The sequence below is a fragment of the Psittacula echo genome (assembly GCF_963264785.1).
Source record: "Psittacula echo genome assembly, chromosome: 2".
NCBI classification, from domain to species: Eukaryota; Metazoa; Chordata; class Aves; order Psittaciformes; family Psittacidae; genus Psittacula; species Psittacula echo.
Window position 1 is genome coordinate 23,298,799 of NC_137737.1, and position 24,767 is coordinate 23,323,565.

Genomic DNA, 24,767 nt, shown 5'->3' on the forward strand with positions numbered 1-24,767 from the left:
TGTACTTACTTGCCGAAATTCTTCCATTCTGAAGCAAAACAGAATATCGTTAAAGGCTGAAATAGCCTTTATAATGGAAGATGTTGCTAGACAACTGTCAACTTCAAACTTCCAGGAGCCAGCCCAAGATCCTTCAGATGGCTCACTGAAGGTACACAGCCACAGTTAGATCACAGTTCCATGCAGCTTAAGCTGTACACTGCCTTCCAACAGCACAAGTACAAGTTCAAGGAAAGACTGATTTTAAGTGAAATTAGAGCACATACAACTAGGAATTTAGACAAGCTTTTGCCTTTCACATTGACTTCTGGAAGACAGAAAATTATCTAGCCTTGCATAAAAATTCTGCTGCCATGACTTTCTTGTAAGGGAAATTTGAAATTGCAGAGTAAGATTACACCAGATCTATGCTCCTTGAGATGCAAGTATAGCAATTTTCACCAGCTGGCTTCAAAGCATCAAGTCATGTCCCTAGATACAAACTCTCCTCCTGCATTCTCTGCCTGAACTTGAAAAGAGATTCAAAAGCTTTAAAATGCCCTCACAGACACAAAACTAAAATACTAAGTCAAATACACAGTAAACCAAACATTAAGACAAACATATAAAATACATCATCTAGACTGGAGACCTAAGCAGAAGACCTTCCAGCAATATGAATCCAATATGCTACATCCAATGGCTACAAGAATTTCAAGTTATCATTTGTAATTCAGGATTTTCTAACTAGTAGGGAACTTTTAAATACTGGGGGGAAAAAAAATGCAGGAGTTGATCTAATCAATGGCAACTGCATCTGGCAGCCAATTGAGTTTTCTACAAACATCAGACAAGGGAAAATAGACAATGAGTGGAAGAAAACTGCATGACATTTCCAATGATTTAGAAACAGTCTCCAGAGTAAGTAGGTCCTTCTAATGCTAACAAACGTTACACAGCCATTTACACAGAATTCAATATTTGCTTTTACTGTGACATATAAAATAGAAACAACTACAGCTTACAGCCCTGAGGGCGTATTATTTTATCTGCAATGGGATATCTTAATTACATATGTATTAATGGAAATTTAAAAGTCTTGACTGTTTTATTTCTGAGGGGAAGAACATTTTCACTAGAAGGCTTTTAGCAAGCAAACCAAGCTTTCCTCAGTCCATGATCCCAAAAGACTGTTTTCTACCTCAAGTTGATACAAGAGAGAATTTGAAAAATGAAATGCAAGATATGTCAGAAGCAACAGTCAAGAGCTGTAATATTGAAACTTTTCCACCTACAGATAAAAGCAAAATATAAAGAAATATTGAAATAGGAAAAGCTTGAATGCACTTGTTCCTCTAGGAAACTCCCCATGTTTCTAATGCTAAAACTTTCATTCACCTAGATCATATGTATATTATAAGCATATCCATCCCTTTTTCCCAATGTTACTTCCATTAAGTCAGGGCACACACAAAGAAATTAACCTGTCCACCAAATTATTTGCTATTATTCTCACATTTCTGACTCTACAGAAAAAAAATCAACCTGTAAACCAGGCTGGAAAAGTGTCACCAAACAGCACCCTGTTAAAATGTCCTAAATACAGAACAGTCAAATTGGCTTATACTACATGCTAACATTATCCAACGAGATTGTATCTGAAATATGCAAAGGCCCTCAACTTCGGTAAAAAATTATACTTTTTTACTGAATTTTTACTATAGTATTCTATTTAGGGGACTATGACATCATAGCTTTTGGCCATCTTAACATAAATTTCAGAGCTTTTGACTGAAATGTAATTAACTAGAAACAATAATTACATATCTGATTTTAACAACCTTTTACAGACTCCCTCAAAAACCAAGGTTTCCAAAAGATCTGTCTTTAAAATCTGAATCAGTTTCCATTGTTATCAAATCAACACTAGCAGAAGCCTTACTTTAAGGAAAAAACATATATAAAGCAAAATCATTCAAGCATAATGAGACAAATAAATGGCCATTTTAAAATATTTATAACCAGGCCAACTGTCTAATGAAACCTATTTTTGTTGTCTGAGGCCGCTGTGCATTGACAGGGACTCAAAGAAAGGGTAACACATCCTTGTCACTGGGACAGAGAAACTGTCCCAAAAGGAAGCTCTTCCTTTAAAGGGAGACTGAACTGCTCCATTTAGAATTACAGCATTCATACAGGACACTAGGGGGAACCTGAAAATCATCCAGTTCAGAAATCACTTGTATTTGCTGATGCTATTAACCCCAAGTTTGCACTCACAGACAAGTTAATCAGATATATGAGAGGAAGATAACTTTCTTCAGACCACTGAGGTCATGATGCTTAAACACACTAAATTTAGTCTTACAGACACCACAACAGGAAAAAAACATGAAATTTTGATGACTTCAGAAAGGAAGCTACTGTACAATAGTACAGAGCACTACTGTTATTCTCTATATTCTTATGGTTCTTTCAGCCTTTTCTACTGAAGAAAATGATAAAGCTGCATACTCAAGTAGCAAAATGCTGCAGAAGTATGTTAAACAAAAAGTTGCTGAAAAGACTGCAATGCATATACACTTACGGTTTAGGAAATGCGACAATGAAAGCAGCCTGAAGAAAAGTTTATTCTATGTATTTGAAGCTTGTTTCCACTTTTGACTAATTCCATAATGTAACTGTGGTTTTGGTAACAACTTATTAGCAACTTACATTCACAAACATGCATCACTAACTTACACACATTCACAGTATCATCATGAACACACTGCACAATTATATCACAATTCAAACTTCTAGAATCACTGTGTCACCAGGATCCACTTCTGCTCTGGGTCTTGCTTTGAATTTGCAAGGTAATTCCACATTTGTAATAACTCGAGAAGAATTAAGTAGCATGAGAAGACAAAGACAGGCATGCCGGTTTGAAAGATGTCATTAGTAGCATTGACAGCCCATCTCTTTGTAAGAAGGCAGATGAAGGAAGAGGGTGGTGGAAGACAGATCATCAGTGGTTTCCTGAAACTTACACCTTTTCTTTAAATCATAATTTTCTTAATAGCTCTGTGTAACTACTGACACTTTAAAGCAGTATTACATTCCACAGCTAAGCTTTCTCCTCTCCCCTTCCTCACCCTCCTCCCCGCTCCCCCGCCCCCCCCAAAAAAAAAATCTTTCAGATAGATAACCATGTATTTTCCAGGTGTGGCAAACTAACTTGACTCAAGTCTTTTTTACTAATGTTACCAATACCACAATCAAATAATGCATATTAATAGAAAGCAAAACCATTTATGGTTGGACTCAATCTTCAAGGTCTTTTCCAAACTGAATGATTCTATGTTTGTGACTCTCATGTAGACGCATCAGTGCCAACAGTGCTGAGTTGGAATATCCGTAACATTTAACATTAATCCTGAAGTATTGACTCAAAATTTTACAAACACTATCCTCTTCACGCTGATTTTATGAACAAAAAGCAATAAAGACACAACACAAAAAAACTTCTGCTTAAGTTGCTTTTATTGGAAATTCATGAAATTACAGAGGAAAATTCTACCTATTCTAAATTAAGAAGCCACTTTAAGGAGCTGCTATTTGTAAGAGGACAATATATGATCTAAGAAGCCATGAACATAACTCTCCCAAACTATACCACTCTGATAGTAAGGAACCACATCTTTACAAACACATCATGAGCAGGCCTTGTATTACAGATGCTTCCTACTGTAGTAACAAACAGAGACTCAAAAAAAAAAAAAAAAAAAAAAAAAGAGGCACCAGAAAGTATTTAAAACCAGAAACCTCACTCAGCCCTCAGCTCCAAGGGAAGACAAATTGCCCTGTGCTCAATCCTAGACTTGTCTGTTGTGCTGTAGCTGTAGGCTGGGTGGCACTTTCTATGACAAAAAGACTTGCTTGTGCTCAAGTGGGATCTTAGAATACCACAACAGGACCATATCAATTATTCAGTTTAAAGCAAGTAATTCTGCATGTTTCATGACATCTAGACTCTGAACAACTTTGATATAAAGCATTATTCCCATTAATAAGACTTCTGGCAAATTGCTTGCTTTAAGTTTAACACATTAACAAACGCAACCAGCTGAAGACATTTAAAGGCCAGCTATCTCATCTACAAAGACTTTTGCCATCAGCTGCAAGAGGTTTGCTCCTTTACCACTGTGTGAAATTATTTACATTTTTTGTTTCACTTCCAACATAGAGTTAGTTTTCTGGTTTGGATTTTCTATGACTTGGATTGATACAGGATTAGTGACCTTACTATCAGATAGAATACAAAGCATATGCTTGTTTTGACACTTTTGTTTACAGGTGATGAAAAATTAGGACATCACTACTGATGACTGTCTCAAAACACAATCATTAGATATATCAAAGAGAAAACAGGATTATTTTTGTAAATTCTTCAATTTCTAGTACTTTAATAAAGCTGGTTTCTTGGGACCTCACGGGTTTAAGCAGCCCTTTCTATAGTACATATAGCACAAGGCAGGGAGAATCAGACTTCAAAAACACCAGCCACATCCACGTCTTCATTTACAGTTCAGTTTTCATTACTATCTGCCTAGAATTAATACACTGGAAAAGGTGCTGTGGGTCTTAGACTATTTGTTAAAGAGAAGCCATGCTTTGAAATAGCATGCATCAGAAGGAACAAGGAATGTGCTTTACCTGGACCTTGGCTATTCATGCCAAAGAGATACTAGCACAGTAAGATAAGGAAAGGTGACATTATCCTACTTGGAAGGAACTTGGTGTTTAGTTCTATACGAAGCAGTATATGAAACACAGCAAAAATTTCAAAGAGAGCAAATGCTCTCTTTTTCACTTTAACAGAAGTGAACTTGTCTACAGCCACTGAGAGAAACTTCTGTCCAATGCGACAGTACAAGTCACTATCAATCTCTGCGGATATGTGGAGAAAGAGAGCCAATTTCTCAAAGTCACAAAACATATTTTTTTTATAGGAGACTTCCCACAAGAATCCTTCCCCCTCACAGGAATACAGACTCACTGCCCACATAGGACAGGGCACCCAGTGACAATCCAATGCCTTTGAGGCCATCTGCTATCCTGTTAAGGATAAAAGAAAAGCACTGGATACTTCTATGACGAAGTTGGAAACAAACAAAAAAAGTGGGGAAGGTGGAGAACAGCAGCCTTGCCAAGGCATACATAAAATGTTGCTTGCTGTAACACATGAATTTCCCATGGTATTCTCAAGAACTACCATGGCAACAGAGCTTACAGAAGGACACCACCTTTGCCTTGCAGTACTCCTCACAACAAGCCAATTTCTTGATTGGCTTATCAATGATTCTCATATAAGCATTAAGAAGTTGGAAGTAGTTCCCAGATTATTCTCCTCCTTCCCATACTATTCTTCACCTCAGGAAAACTGAAAGAATTAAAATATGTTTATCAATGATTTGTTAGTGAAATATTAGACTTGCACAACACAAAATTATTTTGATACATAGCTTTAAAGGAGACCAGTTCTCAAAATTGAGATTGTGCCTATTCTTTATTTTTCCGTAACCATACCTTCTTCCATTCAAATTTAGTACATCTTAAAGATAGACACATACAAATGAACAATCCATGCACCAATAAAGAGCCATTAAGATATCATTAAATTGTACAGCATATTGTACCCATTCATGGCATTTGGATTTATTTTTTAGTAACTCTCAGAGACAGGAAGTGAAATTTTCTTTCTTTGCCCAGGAGCCTGTTCTGTACTATCAGATAACTGAAGCAAGAAACAGGTTTTTCAGATCATAATGTTGCCATAATACATTAAACTGTTTACAGTCGTGTCATGTATCACCACAAACTTAGAATTGATCCTGTGAGCTTGGCAAGAAATAGCAGTAATGTTAGTCACAACACAGAAGCCAATATGCCATCTTGGAGGTATGCATTCTTTACTCTTAAGTAGAAACTCAAGCATGTTGTACACTTCCATTTCCAGAAACAAGCTTGCATATAGATACCCTGTCACTTCCACAAGTACTCAGCTCCATTGCCTTGCCTAGCTGCAATCCCCTCGGGCTCTTAACACCTTCCACAGCATTATTCCCAGCCCTGGCACCTACAGGTCTCTCCCCAGCTTTTGCAACCTCTGCAGACTCTAAAACAAACTGAAACCTCTGTTTGGAGAGACTGCTACCATTCTCCAGAAGCAATTTCTAAAAACAAATATGTATTTATCTTGTTCCCTGGTGCCTTCAATGCCAACAAGATCACTTTTTGGCTACGACCTCCCCCAGTACCTGGAAGGGGACACTTGTGACTTTACGCAAAGTATACACCTGTGGTAATGTCAACTGAAAAGTATCCTGCAGCAACCGCTTACACCAACAGAGAAGACTACAGCCTCAGCTGCTTAAAACTCAATTACCTAACCAGTGGTCATCAAGCCCTACAGATTTCTTCTAAAGATAGCCAAAGAAAAACAAACTTTTTGCCAAGAAACTGAAGTTAATCATTTGTGAATGCATTAATCCACAATACAGTTTTTAAAGTGTAGACCTACTCCCCTACCCCTTCCCTAAAGAAAAATGGCAACAGAGTTGATGTATGTGCTCTAGCAGTTAAGCACACACCCCTTATACACATTGAAACATATGGAATCTGATCTGGAAAAGTACACATGGTTTGAGGACTACTGTTTTAACATGCAAATTCTCACTTTTACATCGCCTCCAGAATCTGGAAGTTAATAATCATCAGACAGACAGCCTTGGCTACCATAAAGGCAAACAGAGTAAATATACAGTCATACAAGAAACCACTGAATGTCACAGAGAAATTAGTCACCTTACTTAAAAAAGCAGCATTTTCCAAGTTATTTGCTGTATTAGGATTGGCTAAAATCCCACATACCCAATCGGTTACACTAAGTCAGTCCCATCACCAATGAGAAAAGTGCAGTGAGAAAAGTTTGCCTGTCTTTTCAAAAGGTTCTGTCCACTCAAAGCACAGAACGCAAGTAGGAGGTATATTCTTTGGCCTTTAGCATATCAAATTTCTCCAGTTCCCTATTTATATTTTGCCCTTCATTTGTGTCTTTACAGCAAAGGAACTTACTCATGCTCAAGAATTAAAAGCCTCAGATTAACACTATATGTCTTCACTCAGTAGAATACAGCCATCTTCTTCCTTAACTATACATGAGCTAGCTATGTACCAAATACATCTGCACTATACAAGTTATAAACAAGTGAAATTTGTCTATAAACAGACCATAATTTAAGTACATTTAATCATGTCAAACAAAATCATTTGTGAAGAGCTGTGCCATTAAAAAAAAAAAAAAAACAACAACCACCTAGCATCCTACCCCTATTTAATTTGTTCTCTTTCTTGGGGAATCAGATATTTAATCATTTTTTGTGTCCACTGTTCTGAAGGCTTGAACCTATGATTTTACTTAGTTTAAAAAGAAATGCTCATTCTATTGACTTTAAAGAAAAATACAACTTCTCAATAAATTAAACTTTCTCAGCTGAAGCTTTACCTGGACCATCTGGGTATAAAGCAAGACCCAAGATTATATATCCTTACCATACACAGAATCACATACAATTACACATTCCAGTAAAAGCAAGCAAAGTCAATGTAGCTAAGTACATTTCAAAACACATTGAAAATAAGCTTTGGTTATGTTTCTAAAAACATCTGAAGTAATTGCAAACATTTTATACAGCATCAGCAGTTAAGGCAGGTAATGGATGGCAACACTGATACAAACAACAAAAAACACCTGGTTGATGTTATTCCTTTTTTGATTGGCGTACATCAGTAGTTTTCAAAACCCCAAAATTTCCACAAAAATCATTCAGAAAAGCTTTAATAAATGTCCTGGTATTCAAAGCCTAAAATTTTAACTGTCCAGTAACTGCGTTTGTACAATTAATTTGTAAGCTGGAACATGCCTCTCCATCCTATCATTATCTATGTGAAATTCAACCAAATGTTACACAAGTGTATGCCTACTTAATTTCCTTTCTGAAATCTCTCAATGGCAGGCAAGCACAACAATGTTAATAGAAACCAAGCTGAAAAAGGAAAGGATCCCTGCTGCTCTTGGGTTTTATCACTTCCTCAAATAAGCTATAATAATTATCAGATGCTCTTTGTTTTTATATAAACAGTTTTAAAATGCATGGCTGGTAGGGTGTAGCCATACAAAATGAAGAATTTAACTCCAACAGTAACACCAACTGTGGCTATTCAATAAGAAGTTTCTTATTTCCTTTTTTGTACACAGAGTCTCTCTGGAAATATGTTTGACATGTTAAAGAAATGCAAGTGCTTACATAATAGTATATCCTCACAATAGCGCTGTACCACCCAAAGAATAAAAAAAAAAAAAGATAATCACTAGCCCAAAACAAGCTGCAGTTTAAATACAATCTTTCCAACTGCTTGTTTCTTTTGAGTTTTTTTTTAATAGAAACAAAGAAGCAATAAATGTAGCAGTAGTCTAAACAATCTTCAAAACTTAACCAGGGGAAGTTGGGAAGTTTAGATTGGATATAAGGAAGAAATTCTTTACTGTTAGGGTGGTGAGGCACTGGAATGGGCTGCCCAGGGAAGCTGTGAATGCTCCATCCCTGGCGGTGTTCAACGCCAGGCTGGACGAAGCCTTGAGTGACATGGTTTAGTGTGAGGTGTCTTTGCCCATGGCAGAGGGGTTGGAACTAGATGGATGATCTTAAGGTCCTTTCCAACCCTAACTATTCTACGATTCTGTGAATGCTAATTAAAGAGTTTGCAGTCAGTCCTTTGACTTCACAAGTTAGCCACAGAACCCACAGAAGGATTCCTTCTGTTAAGTGTTCTTTCTGGGAAGCAACTAGAAAAGAAGATATTTGAGTTTTATCAAGCACTAGTAAGCACCAGTGCAATTTTTCAGTTAAAACCTCTCTATGAAAGATACAGAAGTGAAGAAAGTAATTCCTACAACACAGACTGAAGCTGCAGTTTTTCCACCTGCAAAAAATTATGTTTAGAGATATCAGAGAGAAAAAGAGATGAAAATTCAGACTTTTCAACTGAAGCATCTCCAATATGGCAGAACTGTCTCCCCTCTACATAATAACATTTAATACCTCATTAAGTATTTCAAGCTAAGGGAAAGAGATGTATATTGTTACATGTACATGACCTGGTAAAACATGAACATCACAATCTGTTGCATTTGGTCACTTCTAGCTGAGAAGACAGGAAATTATGCAACATCATCAGCCAACACAACAGCATCAGCCAACTAAAAACACTAATAATTATTATTAATCAATAGCTGCCTTGCAAAAATAGCAGTCATTACAAGCAAGTTTACAATACTGGAGTTGCTAAAATAATATTGACATGATGTGTCTTACCAGAAACCAACTGCAAGTAGAACAAAACGGTCACATCAACCTGTGTCCTTTAAATCTGTATTGCTAACAGAATTAGATGGTAAGGTTTAACAGTTTAACAACATAAAAATAAACGGGCACTGCACATCTCCCAGGGCTCAGCCAACAGAGGCAGCTAACAGATCTCACAGCTGTTCACACAACAAAGCTACAAATGGCACCAAAACACAGTTCAAACTTATGCAATATGCTACAGGGTGAAGTCTCCAACATCAGCCAAAACAACAGTCACACACATGAAAGATCTCAAGTCCAAAAACTGCACAGGGAGGATGTCACTATCCAGGTGCTGGGCTGCAAGAAGCACCTGCAGCTCCTTCCTGGTGCTGCTGACAGCAGTGGCCTTCTCTGAAGGGCTGAGAGTCCAGGTGAGGAGGGGATGAACACACTGCACAACAGGAAAGATAAACAGGAGGTCCTGGGAGGTCTGCTGCTTGCTGAACAATGTTTTGGGAAGACTGAGGCTCTTCAAGTCCTCAAACTATTGCACTTTCCTGCTTAATCACGTGGACACCAGTGACACTTCTAAAAAGCAATGACTGAGCAAATCAAGAGTGACTACTGAGCACTATGAGCAAGGGTGAAGAGGCTAGGTGGCACTTCCATCTCTCCAGTTAGAAGCAAAAGGCTCAGGGAAAATGCATCCAGAGGGTCAACTGCTAATAACAGTGGTTATTAGCAGAGACTTTATTGCTATGACCATGGGAACCTCTTTCAGGAACCAGGATCCACCTAACAAAGTGTGGCAAGAGTACCTTTTGTCACTGAGCACATTAAACTTGTTAAAAAACTTTAAACTAGGCATGGTGGAGAAGGGTTATCACACTTAAGAGAAGAGACGACATGGAGAACATGTGACAGAAGGCTCCTAAACTTCCATTGTGAAAGAGGCATGGCTGGGGGCGCATCTCAAGCTCTTGCACATAAGCACAACAGGAGGACTTAGTCCATGTACTGCTGCAGAGCTATAACCTCACAGGAGCTGCAGAGTAACAGCAGGACAACTCCCATGGTTGGACTGCTGCAAAAGATGGGTACAAGCTCCTGAGAAAAGTCAGACTGGAAAGTTAAGGAGCGTGGGTTTCAATCTGTGCAAAGGATTGGTTACTATACTGCTCTGCTTGGAACATATGCTCTGCTGAACCTATTGCTCACAAACAAGGAAGAGCCAGACAGAGATGTGGAAGTCAAGACCAGCCTTGACCACAGCAACCATGACATTATAGAGCATAGAGTCCAGAGAGAAATGAGAAAGACAAATAGTACAGTGTACAGTGCAAGACAAAGTACATACAGCTAAGACATGGCACTTCAGGAGAGCAGATTTCAGCTTGTTCAGGAAACTTCTTGGGAGAATCTCCTGGAAGACCATGGAGGTGTAGGAAAAAGCTTGTGAGAGCTGGCTGATCTTCAAGGACAGCCTCCTCAAAGCACAAGAGGGACTATTCCTGCATGCAGGAATTCAAGCAGGCCTGGTAACAGACCAGCATGAAGGAAAAGGGAACCTGCGACTAAGCTCAAATGCAAAATAGAGTACATGGAATGTGGAAGCAGGAGTGGGAGGAATATACAGACATTATCTAATCATGCAGGGGTGGGCTTAGATAAGCCAAAGTTCCACTGCAGTTGAAACAAATGATGGATGTAGAGGGCAGTACAAAGAGAAGAAAACATTTTATTTTTTAACTCCAAAACTGAAGTTATACAACAGAAACAGAAAATAGATCTTTGTACAAAAGGGCATTATGTACATTAGCATCTGGTACACATGCTTTTCTTAAAAATGTAAAAGCAAAATCTGAAGAATGGGAGCTTCTAAATGTGAATTTGAAGTCTGATCAGTGAGCAATAAACATGATTTTACCTTACTGGTTGTACTAGCTTACTCATAACCCTGTATAAAAGAAATCAGACATGCTTCTGCTTGGCATGACTTCTGAGATCCAGAACACAGCAGCCTGAATCTCTTGACATGGCAACAGAATTTTTGCCCTGAGAAGCAATCACTTCCAGAAGTGGACACTAAATGAGATTCTGTTACAACATCTCTATGAACACAGGTATGCTTTAACCTCTTTCTGCTCTTTGGTAACAAATATATACAAACAGGACAGCCCGATTAGAGATTATTTAGTGTTCTGATTACCCTTTGCTAGTCATGGGGTTCAGAAGCGGCACTTTTTGTTGAAGCAAATTCTTAGCTTTTCCTAGCAAAGAATAAGAGATACCACCACCCTTGCCATAACCTGTGTATTTACAATCACTTTGTTGTCTTTTTCTTCATCCTACAATATCCCAGGCAAGACACAGCCAGCATATATTTATTAGACACTAGTCATGGAAAATGCAGAGGAATCAGCCTAGTGCAACTATGAGCAGGCGGTAAAAATTAAAATACCTTAATTCCAGAATTTATAAAAGCATAACTTTTCCAAGACGTGCTGTCCACATATACACTCTTAATACACACATGCCCCCATAGTGGAAGATAATAACTGGAGAGGGAAAAAGTTAAATTTTCATGTGAATCCTCAGTTCTCCCCAGCTAAAAGCAGCAGCCCTCAGCTAACAGATCCTCAGCTGCATAGCTGTACTGTAGAAAGAACAGTAGCAGAAGGCAGAGTAGGTGGTCAAATGGCAGAATTCCAACATACATAAGGTGGTGGGACAATGGAGGACACTGCCCTATAATTCCTCTCTGCAGCCTCCGCCCACATCCCTCATTCACAGGAAGCTCCACTTTGTTTGGAGACAGACTCCAGAAACTGTTAAACAGAAGCAACAGTTTGACAACAGGTGCCTGATCTGGAAAATTCTACTGAAGACTCTCTTTTAGTTAAAAAAAACAACTTCAAGTCTGTTTTTAAGTTTAAAAATATTTTAGTATTTCAGGACACTGACTTAGCCTTACTGCCAACAAAACAATCTAAATGCCTTCCAGCAAAACTATGTCTTATGAAAAGTATTAGTACTCATTCTATATCATTTGTAGAAATTTAAACTTCCAAAGAGATTAAGTAGACACAAAATAAAAATAGAATAATATATATATATACACATATATATAGATATATCTCAGCAAAAAATGAGTCACAAGAAACTTAAATATCTCTCACAGGAATCTGGGAAAGAAGGCAGCACACCTATACCTCAAAAAGTACCATCTACTGAAAGAGTTCAAAATAAAAATCTGAATAAGGTCCTACTCTTCAAGTTGACATTGTGTTCACCAAGAATAATTTTCAGTGACGATGACCTGAAAGAGTGTGGGGGAATGGGAAGATCTATCAGGAATGTTACTAACTACAAATGCAGGGGGGAAACAGTCAAACTCTAAGAAAAACATAAATCTACCTTTTAGAAAAGTGGATGCTGAAGGAGGACACTAGATGATACAAGTATGGCATTGCAAATACTTCTGCTAAAATAGCACTTGCTAGAATTAATAAGCCAGAGGTGTTTCAAGGTTATGAAACATTCTAGCATTGCTGAAGTGAGACAACTAAACCAAAAAAAAACTAAACTACCCAAATAGGACAACTATTCCATTACATAGCTTTGAGTCAATTTAGTTTAAGGCCCTGGAGCAGGAAAAACAGTATCTGAGTTAGAGCTAACAGCCTTTCCTGGGCAGAAGTCACAGGAGCATCCAGGCTGTCAAATACAACACAACAGATTCCAAAACATTACGTCAGGCAACACATGGTGTACAGACTCACCTGACATTGGACAATTTACAGGAATAACTGCAATTCCCATAAAGCACAAGGATTCACTCTTTTTTGCACATTTGTGAAAATGGAATAGCCTTCCTGCTGTACAATCCTGGCACTGTCATTGGAAGAATAAAACATCTGATCTTCTCTGCAGATAAAGAAACTATAACTCTTAGTCATACCCTAAAGACAAAATGACTGAAAAACTTCAAGGAACAAAGTTTTCAAAACTTATGTAAACAGGCATGCTGCTATGGAACTAAAACGGCTCCATCTACTGGTTAAAATACACTTTGCCATGACACACAGTCTCTGCTGCAGCAAATTTAATTCCCAGTGAAACAAGGAACTCTGAGGGTGCAAAGCACAAACTAAGACAGACTCTTACAGATAATCCCTTCTAACAACCAGAGATATGCTGGCAAGGTAGATTTGAGATACTTGCGTAACCGATGTTTATTCTCAGTAACACAAAAAGGAGCTTCCAAGATGACAGGACTTTCTAAAGGCAAATTAAAAATAATGTAATATTTTCACTTACTGCCAACTGTGAAAATGTATATTTAGAAATACATATTTAAGAACATTGTAAGATCATCAGTAGAAGAATCAGTCTCATTTTTGCATTTGGACATTTAGAGATATACAGGGTTAAGCAGTTTGTGGAGCTTTTCTCCATCTGCTTACTTACAAACACCTCATCTGAATCTCACTATTTGTATCACTATTTCAAAACATTAGCTAGACAGCTATCTGAATTTCAGCCAAAAATTTGACATGTCCCTAAACTTTATTATTCCAGAATATGCCAACCGAAAAGCACAGAAGTATTCTTTCGAGATCTTCTCTAAGTTCAAGTATATTCCAGTTATACTCTATTTTATCAATCACTATTTACAGAGCAGTTCTATTTACTTAGCACACTAAAAATGCTGTGTAACAGATATCCTTGTGTAAAGGTTATCAATATTCAAAAGCCAACAACAACCACAGTGATATTTCACCATGCTCCACCTACAGAAGCTGATCAGTCACATAGATAGAAGGCAACGACTATTCAACTTAGTACACCCTACTGCTTGTTTTGGACAGCAAATAAAACTACTGCAATGAAGCCTAATAAAAGTTCTCAGGTAACACAACAAGTTTTTGACAGCCGTGGTAACTTTTTAAGAACTCAAGAAGACTGCCAGCACATACACTCAATAGCAGCTTATAGTACTTCAATGAAGAGGTGATCAGACACTGTTCACAGGCCACTGCATGGTGCAAGTTGTAGAAACTGTGCACCCTACCCAAACAACACAATACAGAAAAGCAGCTTGTCTCTCAAAAGTCATAGATTCAAGTCTGCAAGGTTGCCAAGCTAGTAAAATTCTCTCTCATCAGGGCTATTCAGCTAGGCAGTGCCACACCAGTGTAACCATATTGCTTTAAATTGTGGAGAGTATGTGTTCAGCCAGATGCCATGTTCCTGTGGGGGAGGACAGTTTCCTGCAGAGTCCTCAATTTGCAGTGCAAACATATCCTCAGTTACCCTTGTCCAGACATAAAGGGAAAACACCTGTTGGAGCTTACTATGTTAATATGAAAAATTTACATGTACCAGCATAATATTCCTTGGAGACCTGTCATCTGACTTACCATCACAAAAGCTAAACGTCAAATAAGGCAGTCAGTAACCACACAAAAGAACACTTTCCACTACTTAATTTCTAAAACAGTAAGTCATTCAAGATATGTGGAAAGATATGAATAGTCAGTTTCGTAAAACTTTGTACTGATGCTACTTACATTCTTATATATGAAGTGTCACCAAGGTAAACCAAGACTTACAACCTATTCTAAATGGAATTGTTTCAATAATCATCTAAGAGTTAGCTAGACAAAGTTACTAAGCTACCTGAAATGCAGTAACTGGACCAAAGCTTAGTTCAGAAACCATATGTAACAGCCTAGCTGCCACCAAACACCTGTCGCTCCCCTGAAATCCATTAATGAAAAACAGATTCTTAAAAAGCACTTTGTAGTTTTGATTATTAAACCACTGAAGTTGTAAATACCAGCAGCTTCTGATAATTTGGATATTTCCTGTCAATTTTTGTATATTTTTGTAATTCAAGTGGCTCTGACTTCTGTTACCTTATACTCCTACAAGCCTTCATGGGTCTTGTTATGTATTTGAGAAGTTGGAGTACCAGACACTACACTGTTCACAGAAAGATGCATCAGTATAAAGGAATGGGCAGACGACATTGAGGCAATAATGTGCTGGTAAAATGGGCTGAACCTGAAAGAGTCTTCAGACAAAGCCTAAAGCAAAAGCCCAAAGCTGTCATTGAAACACAACCACTACTGAACAGGGAAGTATAAAACCCATCTGATAAAGTGCCTGCACAGCTGTTATAAAAACAGAAGTGGTAGCCGATCACGTAGTCATTTCAGAAAAAGCACATGGACACTAATGCCCTCTTCAGTGAGATACGGCAGACTACATCACTTTAATGCTTTGATTAGAAAAGCCAGAAGGAGAAGCCTGGAAATATGCCCTTCACGAACAAAAGCCACTTTCAGTTCTGTCATCATCTGCAACAGAATAGTGATAAAACCAGATTTATTTCATTGAAAGAAAAAGAATACACAAAGAAACATAAACCCATTAGTCAGCCATACTGCACGGTCTACAGCCTTGTGGACATTTTATGATATACATGAAGTAGTATCAAACACTAAAGAAAAAGGTTTTCATCTACCTCTTTTTTTTTTTTTTTTTTTTAGGATTACAAAGTATTTTGAAAATATTACCTGTAAAACATCTGGAGATAGAACTGCAACACACATTCCTTTAAATGCTACTTACAGGTGTTGCAAAGAAACCCACAAACTATCCAGTAGTGAATACCATAATAACAAAAGCAAGAAGCTAGAACCAAGATCACTGGTCTCATAGTATCAAGCATTTTAATACCTCCATTGCACCTATGAAACTCACCACTGTATAGAAAGCTACATACTAATATGTTCCACTCCTATTAAACCAAAAAAGAAAGACCGAAAGTAGCTGTTGAGGGAAAAGGAAAAACAGACAAGCAAACAACTCCTCCTTCATTCATAACCTCCAGCTATTTTCAACTCAGACTTCCTGAGGCTGTTGCTCGTAATTTACTAACCTCAGTGTATCTATCCTCCAATGCTTGCCCAACCTCCCCTTCAATCAACAAAAAACTTGTGTACACATTGCACAGCAAGTATATGCATGAAGTCCATACACCAAGTGAAGAACCACCCTCTTTCATTCCGAACCTAGAGCCCAACTGATTTGACCATGTGCCTCCTCATCCATCTTCACTTGCTCTCTCCACAGGAGCTTTATAAAGCCTTACCTATCACTGTCCCATCATCTCTATGAGACTGACAAGTCTTAGCCTGTTCAGTCATTTCTCATCTAAGAACTAATTCATATCTTGTTGCCCTTCAGTGAACCTTTTCCAATAATTATAATAATAATAATAATAATGATAAGGTGTCTTTTCTAAGCTGAGGTGTAGAACAGCTCACAGTATATAAGGTATCAAAGAAACACGGATTTATGCAGTTATATCTTTTTTCCTATTATGTTTTCTACTCATCCCAAGTGTTCTGATCATTGGCTGCTCTCTGGTTATAATAACTTTATCAGCCATTTGTTTCACATCCCCCTTCTGACTTCGATGTATACATTGTCACCAAGTAATCTCCTCAAAATACCGATGTCCTAAACATGTGAGGATTTTCTTCTTTAAGACCGGACCTAAAATACAAAATAAGCAAGTTTATACTTTTGATTAAATAAACGGGGGGAGGAGGGGGAGAAACTGACTGACAGAGGTGCTCTTCCACACAAGAAGCAGCAGAGCTTGCTTATTACATATATCTAATATACTACATATAGTAATACATAAACATTGAATCACCTGATATACCAATATTGGAGGAAGGAAGAAAAGGAAACGTTATGGGGTTCTTTGTTTGATCACACTTCTGTATTTTTAAACCACAGCACTTTTCAGATTTAATTTACACTTCCTACAAAGTTCTTCCATCTTACTGAGATTTTTATTTCTGAAAAAACTATGCACAAGTAAGCAGGTCCAGCAAGCTCTGCTAGCAGGAAGATAGCTTGTACTACAAGCAGCACAGGATTAGAAAAATTAACCTCCCGTATAAAGATAGGCTGAGAAAGTTGGGGCTGTTCATCCTGGAGAAGAGAAGGCTGCATGGAGATCTCATAGCAGCCTTCCAGTATCTGAAGGGGGCCTGCAAGGATGCTGGGGATGGACTATTCATCAGGGACTGTAGTGACAGGACAAGGGGTAACGGGTTCAAACTGAAACAGGGGAAGTTTAGATTGGATATAAGGAAGAAATTCTTTACTGTTAGGGTGGTAAGGCACTGGAATGGGTTGCCCAGGGAGGTTGTGAGTGCTCCATCCTTGGTGGTGTTCAAGGCCAGGTTGGATGAGGCCTTGGGTGGCATGGTTTAGTGTGAAGTGTCCCTGCCCATGGCAGGGGGTTGGAACTAGATGATCATAAGGTCCTTTCCAACCCTAACTATTCTATGATTCTAAGTTAAACTGCACTGTCAAAAATACTCATATTTGGGATTAAGTATCTCTCATGTATATAAAATTATACCTCTTGCACAGAAAAAACACAACAAATCCCACACTGCTATACTATGTAATTGCCTGTCCTTTCTTTGAGCCTTTATATACTATGTAATCAGCATGTTCTGTCCTTTCTTCAAGGCCATTCAAGCCATTTACTTCATGAAGTTTCCCTAGAAATTCCTTTTTTCTAGTTCCTACCAATCCTTCTGCTCTCTCACTTTTCTAACCATCTCAGCTTTGTTTTGGCTGCAGTTACCTCCTGAAAACACTCTGCCACCAAGAACAGGCTCCTGTGTGTTGTCCACCAAGAACACTCCTAGGTGCTGCTGTTGCAATGAAACCAACTTGGACCACTCCTCTGAGCACCTCTGTTCAAAACACCTACACTAGAAATGACCGTTTAATAGTACAGCAGCTCATGCATCTGTCCCAAAAGCCACTAGTTAATTTCTGTTACAAAAGAACCTAAATGACTCCTGCCAGGCCTGGCTAATGTGCTCAGGGCACATTAACCTTCATGAAGTCTGCAGTCCTCTTTTCATCTGGATTAACCTCAGGGCAACCATTAGCATCTTTTACTTCAACCCTCCACACCTGAAGCCCAAAGCTTTTGCAACTTTCCCATACAGCCTAGTATCTCTTTACTAGATGGAAGTATTGTCCTGCCTGCTAAGACATACCTCCTACAGAGGGGCAGGGTAGATTTAACATGACTTAAACCTATCAGTCTGCCCTTACCAGTAATTAATCTCGAACAAGCCAACACGAGTTGGGAATGTGCCTTTTTTGGAAAGGGACAAGAAGGTGAAGCACCCACCTAGAACAGACCTACAAAACTTTCAGAGGTGAGCATATATGTTAAATTTTAAAGCAAATGTACAAGGATTGCACTAATCCAAGGAAACTGCAAAATTCACGAACCCTACATTACCAACACTCCTGTTATAACAAAGGAAAGTCACACTAAAGTCACATTAAACACACTGATGTCACAGGAAGCTAACACTTCATTACATTGCCAATTTTATCAACTGTGACTCAAGTCTCTCCTTGAAAAGTAACAGAGAGATGATGAAAACTCACATGTTTTCAGCGTTATTTGTCTATCACAGTACTCTTTGTGTCACAAACCACACATCCCTCCTCTTCAGGCACTGAAAACAAGTCACTGTGTGACACCTTTCTGGAAAAGGCCCTGAGGGTGAATATCATAGTAAGGGCTCAGAGGCTCATTAACAAAATTCAGACCTTGAGTCATCTGAAGGGAGGGGAAATTACAACTGTGGAGCCACATGTATTTTTCAGCAGCACAGGAAGTAAGGCAACACATGTCTGCTTTACTGAGCCACCGGCCAGGGAAGGAAATGAACTCAAACTCCGTACTTTTGTCCATGTCCCCCCACCAAGGCTAGAAAACTCGCCGGAGAACCGCATCCGTCACCAGGCCGGGCTGCGCGGTCGCGGACCACGAGGCCGAGGGGAAGCTCGCCACTTGCCATGTGTGCGCACTTCTCCCTCGCCCAGGAACTCGTCAGCGAGCGGGGCCGGGGGCAGGGAGAAAGGCGAGGCCAGGGGCGGCCTCACCTCCCACCACCGCCAGCACAAGCCCAGCGGGAACATCACAAAGGAAGGGGGAGACGGGGTAGGCGCAGTCGCTGAGCCCACGCCGCGGCGGCGCCCGCAGCCAGCGGCGGAACAAAGGCTCCGGCTCCAGCCCCGCCACCACCCCACGAGGGTATGGGGGGTACACGGCCGCGCTTACAAGGCCAGTACGCGGGCACACCTGCGCGAGGGGAGACGGAGCCCTCGGCGCTCACGTAGAAGCGGCACTTCCGCGTCCTGCCGCCGCCGCCGCCGCCGGGTGGGGAGCCCGAGGAGGGTCTCGCCGCACCCCGACAAAGGGTAAGCTGAGTGGTCCCAAGCACGGCGCCAGCGGCGCTGCCCCACGGCGGCCCTTTGTGCGCCCCACTACCACACACCACAGCGCTCCCCACCCGCGGTGTTACCGTGGTGAGCAACGGTCTCATCTGCTCGCCCGCCCGCTCCTCTTCCATCGCGGCCCCGCCGAGATCGGCCGGGAGAGAGGCGCGGAACGGGAGGCGTACGGCGCGCCGGGAGCCGTACTCAGCTGGTAGAGGCGGGAGGCGCCGGTTGCCTCAGGACCGCGGCGGCCACGACTTCTACCTCCGCGCCGGGGGGCGGAGGGGGCTGAGCCCAGACTGACTCGGCGCGCCGGCTCCCTCCCCCCGCCCCCCGTGCGCGATGGGCAGCGCCGCCAGCCAATGGAAGGCAGAGACAGCGCTCAGCGCGGCCCACCCCTGGTGCGGCGCGGGGGGGTTGCTGGCGCGGAGCTGGTGTGGGGTGTGCGCGGTTCCACGCGGAGCCGCGTGGCGGGCTGCCCGGCCTCGCCTCAGCTGTCTGGCGGGCCGCGCCGGCCGGGCTCTGCGAGCTCCACTCACGGAGCGGCTCCAGGCCCGGTGGCCTCTATGAGGGACAGCAGCTGCCAGGCGGGGAGAGGTAGTGCTGCCGGTGAGGACGGCAGCTTGCCGCTCGCGTCGCATAGCACCCCTTCTCCCTTGCCAGGCTGTGACCACGCACGCTGAAATTTTCCATGCCAGGTGCGTGCCTGGGGCTGATTTTATTTTAGAGTTAAAAAAAGGTAAAGAATAATTCAGTCATTTCCAAAAATAATATTGTTTGCCCTTGTGTAAATAGTCCAACAATCCTTTATTCAAAAGGCGGGGGGGAGGACGAGTAGAGTCAAGGTTGTGCTTCTGGCTGCCTCTGCAAAGCTTGACTCCAGTAGAAGTTCTTTAGACAGAAACAGCTGTTTCCACATGCCTGGTGGAGATAACACCTGCCTTGTCTGCCTCTGTGAAGATTACACCGTCCTCCGACACATTCAGCTCTAAACCACCTTGTGCTAATAGGACTGAGCACCCACAGGCATAGCAGATGAACTGTCTCTTCAGGCTTCCCGTGTGTGACATGCTTAATACCGCACATCGGGGCTTCCCAGAGCTAGACCCGCTGCAGATTGAAGGGAACGTGTATGCTGTGGACCCTCTTTTCACCTCTGAAGGCAGCTCAGGACTTCTGGGTAAGTTGTCAACAAAGCTGTACCACCATAAATTCAACAAGCTGACATGCACCAGCAAGAGAGAGATGCCGCATAGCTCCACAACAGCCAGTATCATGGACCACTTTTGGAATGCTTTGGGCTTAGTGCTTATTTGGTAGGTTCAGCATGGGAACACTGAATAGCTTGGAAGTCAGAAATAGCAGTTATTTCACTGCAGGCCCAGTCGCAGCTTGTCTTCTGAAAGCAACAAATTCTGGATAGGTCACTTGAGAGAGGCAGAGCTTTCAGGATCAGACTGGGGTACAGGAGGTGCAGTGCCAAAGGGCTGGCAGGCTGACTGACATAGATGTAACACGCTCAAGACAGATTGAGGAAGGGGAGAAGAATGACTGGGTCTCAAGCAAGCCTGCTCACATGGCGATAAGAGAGCTGCTGGTCCTATCAGTAGCTTTAGAAGCAGTACATGAAAGGAATGTGTGCATCAGCAGACATTATGCTGGACTAAGAACACTATAAAAGGAGGCTTTGCAGAGCCTGTAGACAAAAAATGTAAACCTGGCTGCAGAGGCAAACCAGGCCTTTCCTGCTGCCTACCAGCAGGAGGCTTACATGGCGTTAGAAACCCCCTTGCTTTGGAGGCTGGCCACAGCATAGCAAAACACTCGGAACCTTTGAGCAAGGGCAAAAAGAGCTCATTGTTGACCAGTAGTCCCCTCCATGCTTGCTTTCAGGAAAGGCATTGGAGAGACAGATCAGTCTGCAGGTGGAAACAGTTCACTGTTTCTCTGAACAGAAGCAAGTGTCCTGGAGAGAACAGAGGGTGCGTGCATTGTTGGATGGTACTGGGCACAGATGCGATCCTGTCCCCAAGGCCAAAGCTCCTGACCCGTACAACTTGGAGGAAGCTTTCAAATGAATGACTTGGCACGGGTCTACAGCAGGTCACTATAACCTGTACTTTGAGGAACATGTTAGTAATGTAAGCTACACCTGCACAAAAATAATTACTGTGATAAAAAGTGCCTTGATATACCTGCAGTAAAACTGTGACCTGTTCTGTCCCTTCCTCTTCCAGGAACAGTACTGGCAGAGTTTCAACTCAGATAAACCACTGAAAATGATCTTGCACTAGACAGCATGGGTATAATGGGAGTGGATTGTAACTTCAGGTCCCACAGAGTTAGTGCTAAGTAAATGTCTTGCATGGCAGATCACAGAGGTCCTCCTTTGGTACTACCCTGAACACAACCCATCTTCACAAGCACAGAACTTCTCCATTCTCTGCAGACTCAGCCCAGAAAACAGTAATATCTAAACTAAGGACTTCCCTTAATGTGCAGTAAACTACAGTATTTGGTGAGGTTACTCAGAAGACAGCAAAGTGTTTCTCAAAACTCAGCCAGAGTGAGAAGAATGTTTAGTCCATTAAAGAGGAACCTACTGTGAATGTCAGTCAGGTTTAAAGGATGTTCCTTCTGCATCATCCTCTTGATCTCTGAAGGGGGGTCTCTGATGAGATGCTCTAGCACTCTTTTTTCCTCTGGCACCAGATAATACCTAATAGACAAATCAAGGCACAGTAGGGCCCTGCGTTCATTCATCATACTTCCTTTGGCACACTGTACTGAGAACAGTATCTGCAGGTGAACACCCAGTCATTTGCCAAGCTGAAAAACTTGTTTGTTCACTGCATTCCATCTGGCCACCGTATGTATAGGTATAGGAGAAAAGGCCAGGCTAGCTTCCCCATGCCATGCTGCCTTAGTGAAAAGAAAGTGATGCATCTGTTCACATCAAGTTGACCAGAACTTCATAATATTCAAAACCTACATTTTCCACAAAGCCATTACTGACATGAAAACAGGCCAGCTTTAGGCATAGGAGCATAAGTACAACTGTCACTGACACACAAGATGACATATGAAAGGAGATGAATAGGGTTCATGTGGCACTGAAGAAGTGAATCATCAGTTTTTAAGAAGATAATGTATCACCAAAAGCTTTATGGTGCTTTTCCTCCACTCCTCTTCCTTCCTTTCCTCCCCCTACCCCTCCCCACATTCTTGGACATGGATGGAAGAGGCAGAAATTGTTAGATAAGACAGACCTCTGATTAGGAAATTGCCTGTCTCATTAAGGCAGAGCAATCAGTGTCAGCTTTGCACTTTACTATCCTGCTGTTTAATTTCTTGCCAACTATCAGGCGTTTTACAGGGCTCAAAGGGAGGAAGTCAGGGGCCGATAAAAGCACCTTACATTCAACACACTCTAGTCATCAGCTGCTCTGGCCTCTGGCAGGAAGTTACCATAGACCTCCCAAACAGGATGAAAAGATGGTGTTTGGTGGGATAACTGCAACAGCCATTAGCTCTACCAGAGTAGTCTCTTTCTCAAGGCTTTTGTCTGTTAATACTGGCTGTTCTTACAGGCTAACATAACATCATTAATGAAAACATGGACAACTTTACCTGGTGCAGGTACTCACAAGAGGAGATCATTTGGGGGGCAACAGTAGAGCCCCTAAGAAGAGCCCTAAGAATGGTGACGGAAGAAAATGCTAGGAATCAGTATTCCATAGTCCTTGTCACCTTTTCTCCGCAGAGAAAGCAGATATCATTTCCATGGCTAGGACAGACTCAGGCTGAGTAGGCATCAATTGAAAGTGAGCAGGAGAGAGGACCCGAGGGGGAAAGAATATAAGGGGACTGGCCCTTCTTTCTCATTAGAGCATCTGATACTGGCAGTAGTAAACAGTAATTCAAGAAATGAAATCACTGAGTGAGAAGGAAAGGGGTGTGATATGCAAGCAACCAGTTCCTATAGCTGCAGTAGGACAAATAGCATTCAGATAGGAGTGAAAAAAACTAAACAAAAGGGTAAGGGGAAAGAGACACAAATGCTAGTGCAAACAATCGGAGATATAGAAGGCAAGATAAACACCTGGGTAGGCTGGGAAGACTGGCACCAAGCAAAAAAGTGGAATAAACTTGGGGAGAAAGATGCTGATCTCTTGGGGATCAGAAAGGTACTGGATGTTATAAGGGAGGTCAGGGGGAGAAGGGGTGAGGAAAGAAACACACAAACTAAAGCTGCCAAAGGAGAAAGAGGTATTCCAGCCTAATGCCCTTAAAGACAAAGAAAAGGGTCTAGGAAGGGAAGATTCCTCTTCTGAGAGGCAGAGTATAGCAGAACGACTGAAAGAGTCTCAGGATGCCTGCCAACGTACTTTCTACATCACAGTTCAAAAAATGTACCTCTGTCTTACATGGTATCATCATGTATGCTTTACATTCTGAGTACCAGTTTGCCAAGTTCAGACCACAAAAAAAACCAAAAGACATAAAATAAAGCAAATAAAGCCAGAAGATGTTGCATTTTGAAGATGAGTGTCATATAATACTTAACACTAAAAAAAATGCGGGTTACGAGTATCCAAATGAGATACCGTCGACTGAAGATTGATTGAAGCTCTTGATGCTGTTTGGCTAGCCATCTGCAAAAGAATAAATACCCCTTCCCAAACTTGTGAAAGGTGTCATGGAAGTCAGTGCTTATAAAACAACTGGACATATAAAGCCTAATACTAATAAAAAACAGAAAATAAAAATAATAATTTCACCCCCAGATGAGTAAATAATAAAGTAATAAATGCATCCTAAGTCAGCACAGCTAAGATAAAACACTGAGAAGCTGTTCATTAAGGAAATGCTGTCACATTTTGTAATGTAAAAATGGTCTTGTCAGAAAAAAAAAAAAAAAAAAAAAACAAACCAAAGCCAAACCTAAATGAAGCAACTGTCTAAATGGAGGCCATCTCATGAACACATGAACAACAAGGTCAAATCAAAACCGATAGCAACCTGCATTCTGTCACATCCTAAACC

At 41.0% G+C, this 24,767-nt stretch overlaps 1 protein-coding gene across 3 annotated transcripts in view; it reads right to left on the reverse strand.

The window, feature by feature from the left end:
• Nucleotides 1-19,872, reverse strand: part of SLC4A7 (solute carrier family 4 member 7) — an 88,079-nt gene extending 68,207 nt beyond the window's left edge. For all 3 annotated transcript variants that reach the window (XM_080609758.1, XM_080609757.1, XM_080609756.1), the window contains exon 1: nt 19,808-19,872. In XM_080609758.1, the coding sequence (XP_080465884.1) occupies nt 19,808-19,855 (48 nt within the window). In that variant the 5' untranslated portion in view covers nt 19,856-19,872. The remainder of the gene's footprint in view (nt 1-19,807) is intronic.
• Nucleotides 19,873-24,767: the final 4,895 nt, after the last annotated feature.